Source organism: Aethalodelphis obliquidens, unplaced genomic scaffold (genome assembly GCF_003676395.1).
Source record: "Aethalodelphis obliquidens isolate GAN/ISIS:26980383/991018 unplaced genomic scaffold, ASM367639v1 scaffold24, whole genome shotgun sequence".
Classification (NCBI taxonomy): Eukaryota; Metazoa; Chordata; class Mammalia; order Artiodactyla; family Delphinidae; genus Aethalodelphis; species Aethalodelphis obliquidens.
Genome location: NW_020837968.1, coordinates 20,172,749 through 20,184,887, shown reverse-complemented (window position 1 = coordinate 20,184,887; position 12,139 = coordinate 20,172,749). Strand labels below are relative to the sequence as shown.

At 45.4% G+C, this 12,139-nt stretch overlaps 1 protein-coding gene across 1 annotated transcript in view; it reads right to left on the bottom strand.

Moving 5' to 3' along the window:
- Nucleotides 1-12,139, bottom strand: part of LOC113628654 (kinesin-like protein KIF28P) — a 91,079-nt gene that overhangs the window by 6,956 nt on the left and 71,984 nt on the right. Inside the window, exons 17-18 of the mRNA XM_027122475.1 lie at nucleotides 2,145-2,419; nucleotides 490-624 (exon numbers count right to left, since the gene is read on the bottom strand). Of these exons, the coding sequence (XP_026978276.1) occupies nucleotides 490-624; nucleotides 2,145-2,419 (410 nt within the window). The remainder of the gene's footprint in view (nucleotides 1-489; nucleotides 625-2,144; nucleotides 2,420-12,139) is intronic.

The window sequence follows — 12,139 nt, the reverse complement described above, 5'->3', positions numbered from 1 at the left end:
ATTGTTAATTTTCCACATGAGGTTGCAGTTTGTTTTTGTCCTTCAATGCCTACCTTTTTTATTGCTTTATCTTTTAATATCCTTTTAGCTTAATTAGTTTAAGCTTTTAGTTTAAGCATATCTGGTGCCTCTGCCATATTGTAATACAGTCCTTTTGTTTCCAACTAAATAAAATAAACCCAATTGTCCTACTTAGATAACACAGTTTTACTGGATAGTCTTTCTGATAATTAAAATTTCTGACTCTTTGCTTCAATTACTTAGGAGGATCAGTATGCGCTAATCACATTCCACTGACTGGAGGGGCATGCGGCTTATCCGTCTGTTAAACAGTTGGAGGAAATAGTCATTTGGGGGTTGAACAAGCAAAAAAAAACGTAAGAAAATGACATGATAGCTCATTCTTAAAACTTGAGGAAAGACTCCCTCCCACCAGGGCCCACAAAGTGGGCAGTTCGTGTTCAGCAGCTCTGCGGGGCAGGCTGGTACCCCATCTGAACACCCTGCTCTGCATCTTCCTTTAGCCACTTGGTGCCAAGGCACTGCACAATGCGAATCTGGAAGTCCATTCTCTTGCCCAGCAGCTCCAGTGGGTCAATAACCACATCCTCCTCACCACATGCTCTACAAACAGAAGAGGTAAACATTGTCACAGGTTAGCCTGGGTCCAAGCAAGTTAGGACTGTGATGTCAATGGGAATTACATAGACTCCTAAGAGATGGCCAGATTCTCTGAAGGAAGGATGGGTAATATTACCAGCTGTAGAATTCATTCATTCAAGAGACATATAACAAGAGCCCACTCCATGCTCTAGTACTTCAAGGTAAGATATGGACCGTCTCAAGGAGGAGACAGGAATATAACAGCTTCTTGCAGTAAATGTACCCAGATGTGGGTGCCAAACTAGCATTGAAGATTTAGGTAGGTTCCCAGTGGGACAGAGGGGCTGCCACCCAGAGGAAGCCAGCTGGCTGCCCAGATGCAGCCTCTCCGGGTGTCATCTACCGCAGTGAACTCCTCATGGTCTAGGGTCAACCCCAGGCCCTCAGGCTCAGAACCCAATAGGGACAGCTTTCCAACAGGGGACCTCTGTCACATCCACGAGCTCACAAAGATTGAAACCTGTAAACCAGAATGCTACTTTATTCATTCAGAGTGGGAAATGTAACCATCAGGCAGCCTAGAAGCCCGAAGTAGCAAAATGACCAAGAAGTTTTCTTCGAGTCCCAGTGAAGACAGCGAGTCAACGGTCATCTTGGTCTTTTAGTCACAGTACTTTGCAGTTTTCCTGCTCCCTTCTTCAGCCTGTTTCTTCTTCAGAAAGAGAAAAAGATTGCATCGGGTACCCATGAGGACCCTGGCACCCAGACCAGACCTCCTGCCAGCCTCTTTGCTTAGAATTGCTAAGAGACTTTAGCTTTTGTAAAAGCTCCCTTAACTGCCTTTGGCCCAAAGAGAGAAAACAGATGAGACGCCCTAAGGGGACAGTAAAGGTAACGGAGTGGGGTTAGAACAAAGGTTGGATAACAGCTCAGAATGAGGCCACATAAGGAAACAAAGACACCACAGTTCCTTCCTTGAGAAAAGGAACAAAGAAATTACCAGAGTCTGTGCAGGGAGATAGGCTGAGCTACAAAATGAGCTTTTCTGCTTCTGCCTCTTGGGCCTCATCAGCAGGGATGAGGACCTAACACTGGAAAGGGCAAGTGGGTGTGGCGGCTACCAGACCTCACGGGCGCTCCGGGGGGTGGGGTGGGGGGGCTGTGAGTAGAAGGTCCTACAGCACTCTTGGCTTCTTTACCAACCAGGTCTATTGGTTCATGTCCACATTTCCTTCTACTACACTCCTGCCTCTTTGCAGGATATCCTCCTCCTCACTCCTTTGGTCCCCTAGGGCAGTGCTGAGCTGCTCAAAGGCTGCTGCACATGGGATTTTAAGTATTCCAGGTCAGCTGCTTTGGCTGCCATGGCAAAATCAGATTTGATAAAGCCAAATTATGAATGAACGAGTTCATTCATTTGCCTCACGAATGACCTCTTCAGGGTACCAAGCTGACCACCCCCTCCAGGAGAACTCAGGCGTGCTATGAGTTTTCTGTGTGGCCGACCCAGAACTAGACAAGGTGGCGGAGGAGATACTCACTGTCCTGTCGGGGAGCAGGGGCCCATGTGGATATGCAACACTGCCTCTTCTAGCCCGTCACAGTTCAGAAACTCCACTTGCTCTTCGAACTTCATGCAGTAGGCAAGTGACTGGAGCCAGATGTGAGCTGAGCCCAAGTGGATGACCTCAGCAGGATCCCAGAAAGGGTCCTCTTCCTGAGCTACGTGGCTATCTTCTCCATCCAGAAAACGCTGGTAAAGTTCCTCCATTAGGAATTTCCTATTGATAAACTTGGCTTTTGACCAAATCCACACCTGGAAACACAAAGGTAGGTCGCCAATATTTGATTCCATCTGCTGCGCTAACGACTCATTTCTATGATTTTTCCCAGCATGCTGTCTCTGATGGGCTGGATTTTGGGTACCCAAGATCAATAACACTCTCATCAAACTTAGCTTTGGTGAGGTCCTTCAAAAGCACTACATTCATTCCTGACCTATTTACTTCAGCATTGCTGGATCCCAAGAAATGACTTAGGGGAAATGATGGAGTTAGAAAACAGACCCTCCCAGGAGAAATGAAGGCTTGTTGTACACAGTAGAATGACCCTCAAAGATGTCCATGTCCCAGTCGCTGGAACCTGTGAATATGTTACCTTATGGCAAAGAGGAATTAAGTTTGCTTATCAGCTGACCTTAAAATAGGGAGATTAGCTTGTATTATCCAGATAGGCCCGGTGTAATCACATAGCCCTTAAATGTGGAAGAGGGAGGTAGAAGAGGGGGTCAGAGAAAGAGAGATGGTGATGGAAGCAGGGTCAGAGGGATGCTATGTGGATGACTTTGAAGATGGCCATGAGCCAAGGAATGTTGGTGGCTCTAGAAGCTTGAAGAGCAAGGAAACATACTCTCCCCTCAAGCTTCCAGAAAGTAAAACATCCCTCCTGACACCTTGCTTTTAGCCCAGTGAGATCTGTGTTGGACTTTTAACCTACTGAACTATAAGATAATAAACTTGTGTGCTCACACCCAATGAGCAGAAAATCTAGGACAAGAGCCTGGTACTGTCTGTCCCTTCAGTAAGTGAGGGTTACCAGGAGGAGTGACCAACACGGAGGAGTAGGAAGTCCCTGAGCTCACCTCCTCCCATGAGCACACCAAAATTAGAACTTTTTTTTTTAAATATAAATGTATTTATTTATTTATGGCTGTGTTGGGTCTTCGTTTCTGTGCGAGGGCTTTCTCTAGTTGCGGTGAGCGGGGGCCACTCTTCATCGCGGTGCATGGGCCTCTCTTGTTGCAGAGCATAGGCTCCAGACGCACAGGCTCAGTAGTTGTGGCTCACGGGCCCAGTTGCTCCGTGGCATGTGGGATCTTCCCAGACCAGGGCTCGAACCCGTGTCCCCTGCACTGGCAGGCAGATTCTCAACCACTGCGCCACCAGGGAAGCCCAAAATTAGAACTATTTATAGGGCAACGATCGATGAGGAAGACCTGAAGATGAGTAGAAAAGATCTTCTACAACTAAAGATATAAAGAGGGAACCACCACAACGAGATGGGTAGGAGGAGTGGAGACACAGTGTAATCAAGACCTATAACCCCAGGTGAGCAACTCACAAACAGGAAGATAATTACAATTGCAGGGGTTCTTGCCAAGGAGTGAGGGGTCTCAGCCCCACATCAAGCACCCTAGCCTGGGAGTCCTGCACTGGGAAGACAAACCTCCAGAACATTTGGCTTTGAAGGTCAGCTGGGCTTACTTTCAGGAGAGCTAAAGGGCTGTGGGAAACGTAGACTTCACTCTTAAAGGATGCACCCAAAATCTCACACATTTAGAGACCCAGGGCAGAAACACTAATTTGAAAGGAGCCTGGATCAGACCCACCTGCTGATCTTGGAGAGCCTCCTGGAGAGGCAGGAGGCAACTGGAGCTCACCAGGGGACATAGGTGCTGGGGCAGCCATCTGGGGTGCCTATTGTACCAAGAGGACACTGGTGCTGACAAGCACATTTTGGAGTCCTCCCTCTAGTGTGCTAGTGCTGGGACCTGGCCCCACCCACGAGCCAGTCAGCACCAGTCCTAGGATACCTCAGGCCAAGCAGGTAGTGGAAGGGGGCACAGCCCCATCCATCAGCAGGCTGCTGCCTAAGGACCCCCTGAGCCCCCAGCTGCTAGGGGACCCAGCCCTGCCCACCAGCGGGTTGATACCAACTCCAGGAATCACTAGGCCCCCACCCTGCCCACCAGTGGGCCAAAACCAGCTCCAGGACCCCCAGGACCATACAGCCAGAGACCCCAGGACATAGCCTCACTCACCAGGTCAACAACAACTGTGGGACCTGCAGGACTCTGCAGCCATCAGGCCAGCACTAGCCCTAGGACGCCCCTGAGCCCCAACCCCACCCACCAGCAAGCCAACAGCAGTTGCAAGAAACGTGGGCATCTCTAGATCTGCCTCAGGATCCAGGCCCACTCACCAGTGGGCCGACACCAGAGTTGGGACACCCCAGGCCCCACCGCCAGCCATGTCAGGAGACAGCACCACCCACCAGCAGGCAAGCAGGCAAGAGTAGATCTGAGATCCCTGGCCTTGCAAACAGCCACCCCAGGGCCCAGCTCCACCCACCAGTGGGCCAGGACTAGCCCCAGAACCCCTGGGGCTCCACAGCTAGCCACCTCATAACACAGCCCCAACCATAAGTGGCTGGCAACCTCTACAAAAGGCAGGACCTGGCAACCAACCAGACTGGGGGCCAGCCATGCCTACCAGACCACCCACAGTAGTCATCCCACTACAACAGAAGGGCCCACACAGCCAGTATAGGAGGCATCCCTATAGCATATAGCTCTGGTGATCAGAGGGGAGGGCACTGCTGGGACACATAGGACGTCTCCTACAAAAGGCCACTTCTCCAAGATTGGGAGATGTAACCATATATTTCTACCAAATATATAGAAATAAAAAAGCAAATTAGTCAAGATAAGGCAACAAAGAAATATGTTCCAAATGAGGCAACAAAGATAAAAAAGAAGAACAAAATGAAATGGAGATAAGCAACCTACCCAATAAAGAGTTCTAAGTAATGATCATAAAGATGCTCAAAGAAATTGGGAGAAGAATGAAGTGACACAATGAGAATTTTAACAAAGGTTTAGAAAATATAAAAAAGAACCAAACAGAGCTGAAGAATACAATAACTGAAATGAAAAAAATACACTAGAAGGAATCAACAGTAGATTAGATGATACAGAGGAACAGATCAGCAAACTGGAAGAGAGAGTAGTGGAAATCACCAAAGCTGAACATAAAAAGAAAAAAGAATTTTTTTTTTTTTTTTTTTTTTGCGGTACACGGGCCTCTCACTATTGGGGCCTCTCCCGTCACGGAGCAAAGGCTCCAGAAGCGCAGGCTCAGCGGCCACGGCTCACGGGCCCAGCCGCTCCGCGGCATGTGGGACCCTCCCAGACCGGGGCACGAACCCGCGTCCCCTGCATCGGCAGGCGGACTCTCAACCACTGCGCCACCAGGGAAGCCCGAAAAAAGAATTTTTTAAAGGAGGACAGTTTAAGAGATCTCTGGGACAACATCAAACATATTAACATTTGCATTATAGGGGTCCTGGAAGGAGGAGAAGAGAGAGAGAAAAGGTCAGAGAACTTATTTGAAGAAATAATAGCTGCAAACTTCTCTAACCTGGGAGAGGAAATAGACATTCAAGTCCAGGAAGCAAAGAGAGTCCAAAACAAGATGATCCCAAAGATATGTACAGCAAGACACATGGTAATTAAAATGGCAAAAATTAAAGATAAAGAGAGACTCTTAAAAGCAGAAAGAGAATAGCAACAAGTTACATACAAGAGAACTCCCACATTAGCTAACTTTTCAGCAGAAACTTTGCTAGCCAGAAGGGAGTGGCATGATATATTTTAAATGATGAAAGGAAAAAACCCTGCAACCAAGAATACTGTGCCCAGCAAGGCTATAATTCAGATTTAAAGGAGAGATAGAGTTTCATAGACAAGCAAAAATTAAGAGTTCAGCACCACTAAACCAGCTTTACATTCATGATAAAAACTCTCATCAGGTGGGTTTAAAGGGGACACATCTCAACATAATAAATGCCATTTATGACAAATCCACAGCTAACATTGTACTCACTGGTGAAAAGCTGAAAGCCTTTCCTCTAAAATCAGGAAAAAGACAAGGATGTCCACTGTTACCACCTCTAATTAACATAGTATTTGAAGTCCTAGCCACAGCCACCAGACAAGAAAAAGCAATAAAAGGCATCCAAATTGGAAGGGAAGATGTAAAACTGTCACTATCTGCAGATGACATAATTTGATATATAGAAAACCATAAAGTCTACTCCAAAAGATTATTAGGGCTATTAAATGAATTCAGTAAATTTGCAGGATACAAGATTAATATACAGAAATCTGTTGCTTTTCTATATACTAATAATGAACTATCAGAAAGAGAATTCAAGAAAACAATCCCAGGGGGGACTTCCGGGAAGATGGCGGAAGAGTAAGACGCGGAGATCACCGTCCTCTCCACAGATACACCAGAAATACATCTACGCGTGGAACAACTCCTACGGAGCACCTACTGAACGCTGGCAGAAGACCTCAGACCTCCCAAAAGGCAAGGAACCCCCCACGTACCTGGTTAGGACAAAAGAAAAAACTAAACAGAGACAAAAGGATAGGGACGGGTCCTGCACCAGCGGGAGAGAGCTGTGAAGGAGGAAAAGTGTCCACACACTAGCAAGCCCCTTCGCGGGTGGAGACTTCAGGAGGCGGAGTGGGGGAGCTTGGGAGCCGCTGAGGAGAGCACAGCAACAGGGGTGCGGAGGGCAAAGTGGACAGATTCCAGCGCAGAGGATCGGGCCGACCGGCACTCACCAGCGAGAGGCTTGTCTGCTCACCCGCCGGGGCGGGCGGGACTGGGAGCTGAGGCTCCGGCTTTTGTCGGAGCGCAGGGAGAGGACTGAGGTTGGCAGCGTGAACACAGCCTGCAGGGCGTTGGTGCGCCGCGGCTGGCCGGGAGAGAGTCCGGGGAGGGGTCTGGAGCTGCCAAAGAGGCAAGAGACTTTTACGTCCCTCTTTGTTTCCTGGTGCACGAGGAGAGGGGATTAAGAACGCTGCTTGAGAGAGCTCCAGGGACGGGCGCGAGCCGCGGCTAAGAGTGCGGAGCCCAGAGACGGACATGGGACGCTAAGGCCGCTGCTGCCGCCGCCAGGAGGCCTGTGTGCGAACACAGGGCACTAGCCACACGCCCTTCCGGGGAGCCTGTGCAGCCCGCCATTGCCAGGGTCCCGGGATCCAGGGACAACTCCCCCGGGAGAATGCACGGCGCGCCTTAGGCTGCAGCGTCACGCAGGCCTCTGCCGCTGCAGGCCCGCCCCGCACTCCGTGACCCTCCCTACCCCCCGGCCTGGGTGAGCCAGAGCCTCCGAATCAGCGGCTCCTTTAACCCCGTCCTGTCTGAGCAAAGAACAGACGCCCTCCGGCGACCTACACGCACAGGCGGGGCCAAATCCAAAGCTGAGCCCCTGGGAACTGTGAGAACAAAGAAGAGAAAGGGAAATCTCTCCCAGCAGCCTCAGAAGCAGCGGATTAAAGCTCCACAATCAACTCGATATACCCTGCATCTGTGGAATACCTGAATAGACAACGAATCATCCCAAATTAAGGAGCCCTGTGGATGAAAGGCTCTTGGTGCTGCATCCAGGAGTCAGTGCTGTGCCTCTGAGGTGGGAGAGCCAAATTCAGGACACTGGTCCACAAGAGGCCTCCCAGCTGCACATAATATCAAACAGCAAAAATCTCCGAGAGATCTCCATCTCAACGCCAGCACCCAGCTTCACTCAACGACCAGCAAGCTACAGTGCTGGACATCCTATGCCAAACAACTAGCAAGACAGGAACACAACCCCACCCATTAGCAGAGAGGCTGCCCAAAATCATAATAAGTCTACAGACACCCCAAAACACACCACCAGACGTGGACCTGCCCACCAGAAAGACAAGATCCAGCCTCATCCACCAGAACACAGGCACTAGTACCCTCCACCAGGAAGCCTACACAACCCACTGAACCAACCTTAGCCACTGGGGACAGACACAAAAAACAACAGGAACTACGAACCTTCAGCCTGCAAAAAAGGAGACCCCAAACACAGTAAGATAAGCAAAATGAAAAGACAGAAAAACACACAGCAGATGAAGGAGCAAGATAAAAACCCACCAGACCTAACAAATGAAGAGGAAATAGGCAGTCTACCTGAAAAAGAATTCAGAATAATGATAGTAAGGTTGATCCGAAATCTTGGAGATAGAATGGACAATAGAATGGACAAATTGCAAGAATCAGTTAACAAGGACCTAGAAGAACTAAAGATGAAACAAGCAACGATGAACAACACAATAAATGAAATTAAAAGTACTCTAGATGGGATCAATAGCAGAATAACTGAGGCAGAAGAACGGATAAGTGACCTGGAAGATAAAATAGTGGAAATAACTATTGCAGAGCAGAATAAAGAAAAAAGAATGAAAAGAACTGAGGACAGTCTCAGAGACCTCTGGGACAACATTAAACGCACCAACATTCGAATTATAGGGGTTCCAGAAGAAGAAGAGAAAAAGAAAGGGACTGAGAAAATATTTGAAGAGATTATAGTTGAAAACTTCCCTAATATGGGAAAGGAAATAGTTAATCAAGTCCAGGAAGCACAGAGAGTCCTATACAGGATAAATCCAAGGAGAAATACGCCAAGACACATATTAATCAAACTGTCAAAAATTAAATACAAAGAAAACATATTAAAAGCAGCAAGAGAAAAACAACAAATAACACACAAGGGAATCCCCATAAGGTTAACAGCTGATCTTTCAGCAGAAACTCTGCAAGCCAGAAGGGAGTGGCAGGACATATTGAAAGTGTTGAAGGAGAAAAACCTGCAACCAAGATTACTCTACCCAGCAAGGATCTCATTCAGATTTGATGGAGAAATTAAAACCTTTACAGACAAGCAAAAGCTGAGAGAGTTCAGCACCACCAAACCAGCTCTACAACAACTGCTAAAGGAACTTCTCTAGGCAAGAAACACAAAAGAAGGAAAGGACCTACAATAACGAACCCAAAACAATTAAGAAAATGGGAATAGGAACACACATATCGATAATTACCTTAAATGTAAATGGACTAAATGCTCCCACCAAAAGACACAGATTGGCTGAATGGATACAAAAACAAGACCCATATATTTGCTGTCTACAAGAGACCCACTTCAGACCTAGAGACACATACAGACTGAAAGTAAGGGGATGGAAAAAGGTATTTCATGCAAATGGAAACCAAAAGAAAGCTGGAGTAGCAATTCTCATATCAGACAAAATAGACTTTAAAACAAAGACTATTAGAAGAGACAAAGAAGGACACTACATAATGATCAAGGGATCGATCCAAGAGGAAGATATAACAATTGTAAATATTTATGCACCCAACATAGGTGCACCTCAATACATAAGGCAAATACTGACAACCATAAAAGGGGAAATCGACAGTAACACATTCATAGTAGGAGACTTTAACACCCCACTTTCACCAATGGACAGATCATCCAAAATGAAAATAAATAAGGAAACACAAGCTTTAAATGATACATTAAACGAGATGGAGTTAATCGATATTTATAGGACATTCCATCCAAAAACAACAGAATACACATTTTTCTCAAGTGCTGATGGAACATTCTCCAGGATAGATCATATCTTGGGTCACAAATCAAGCCTTGGTAAATTTAAGAAAATTGAAATTGTATCAAGTATCTTTTCTGACCACAACGCCATGAGACTAGGTATCAATTACAGGAAAAGATCTGTAAAAAATACAAACACATGGAGGCTAAACAATACACTACTTAATAATGAAGTGATCACTGAAGAAATCAAAGAGGAAATCAAAAAATACCTAGAAACAAATGACAATGGAGACACAACGACCCAAAACCTGTGGGATGCAGCAAAAGCAGTTCTAAGGGGGAAGTTTATAGCAATACAAGCCCACCTTAAGAAGCAGGAAACATCTCGAATAAACAACCTAACCTTGCACCTCAAGCAATTAGAGAAAGAAGAACAAAAAAAACCCAAAGCTAGCAGAAGGAAAGAAATCATAAAAATCAGATCAGAAATAAATGAAAAAGAAATGAAGGAAACAATAGCAAAGATCAATAAAACTAAAAGCTGGTTCTTTGAGAAGATAAACAAAATAGATAAACCACTAGCCAGACTCATCAAGAAAAAAAGGGAGAAGACTCAAATCAATAGAATTAGAAATGAAAAAGGAGAGGTAACAACTGACACTGCAGAAATAAAAGAGATCATGAGAGATTACTACAAGCAACTCTATGCCAATAAAATGGACAATCTGGAAGAAATGGACAAATTCTTGGAAATGCACAACCTGCCAAGACTGAATCAGGAAGAAATAGAAAATATGAACAGACCAATCACAAGCTCTGAAATTGAAACTGTGATTAAAAATCTTCCAACAAAGAAAAGCCCAGGACCAGATGGCTTCACAGGCGAATTCTATCAAACATTTAGAGAAGAGCTAACACCTATCCTTCTCAAACTCTTCCAAAATATAGCAGAGGGAGGAACACTCCCAAACTCCTTCTACGAGGCCACCATCACCTTGATACCAAAACCAGACAAGGATGTCACAAAAAAAGAAAACTACAGGCCAATATCACTGATGAACATAGATGCAAAAATCCTCAACAAAATACTAGCAAACAGAATCCAACAGCACATTAAAAGGATCATACACCATGATCAAGTGGGGTTTATTCCAGGAATGCAAGGATTCTTCAATATACGCAAATCTATCAATGTGATAAACCATATTAACAAACTGAAGGAGAAAAACCATATGATCATCTCAATCGATGCAGAGAAAGCTTTTGACAAAATTCAACACCCATTTATGATAAAAACCCTGCAGAAAGTAGGCATAGAGGGAACTTTCCTCAACATAATAAAGGCCATATATGACAAGCCCACAGCAAACATCATCCTCAATGGTGAAAAACTGAAAGCATTTCCACTAAGATCAGGAACAAGACAAGGTTGCCCACTCTCACCACTCTTATTCAACATAGTTTTGGAAGTTTTAGCCACAGCAATCAGAGAAGAAAAGGAAATAAAAGGAATCCAAATCGGAAAAGAAGTAGTAAAGCTGTCACTGTTTGCAGATGACATGATCCTATACATAGAGAACCCTAAAGATGCTACCAGAAAACTACTAGAGCTAATCAATGAATTTGGTAAAGTGGCAGGATACAAAATTAATGCACAGAAATCTCTGGCATTCCTATATACTAATGATGAAAAATCTGAAAGTGATATCAAGAAAACACTCCCATTTACCATTGCAACAAAAAGAATAAAATATCTAGGAATAAACATACCTAAGGAGACAAAAGATCTGTATGCAGAAAATTATAAGACACTGATGAAAGAAATTAAAGATGATACAAATAGATGGAGAGATATACCATGTTCTTGGATTGGAAGAATCAACATTGTGAAAATGACTCTACTACCGAAAGCAATCTATAGATTCAATGCAATCCCTATCAAACTACCACTGGCATTTTTCACAGAACTAGAACAAAAAATTTTGCAATTTGTATGGAAACACAAAAGACCCCGAATAGCCAAAGCAATCTTGAGAACGAAAGAAGGAACTGGAGGAATCAGGCTCCCAGACTTCAGACTATACTACAAAGCTACAGTTATCAAGACGATATGGTACTGGCACAAAAACAGAAAGATAGATCAATGGAACAGGATAGAAAGCCCAGAGATAAACCCACGCACATATGGTCACCTTATCTATGACAAAGGAGGCAGAAATGTACAGTGGAGAAAGGACAGCCTCTTCAGTAAGTGGTGCTGGGAATACTGGACAGCTACATGTAAAAGTATGAGATTAGATCACTCCCTAACACCATACAC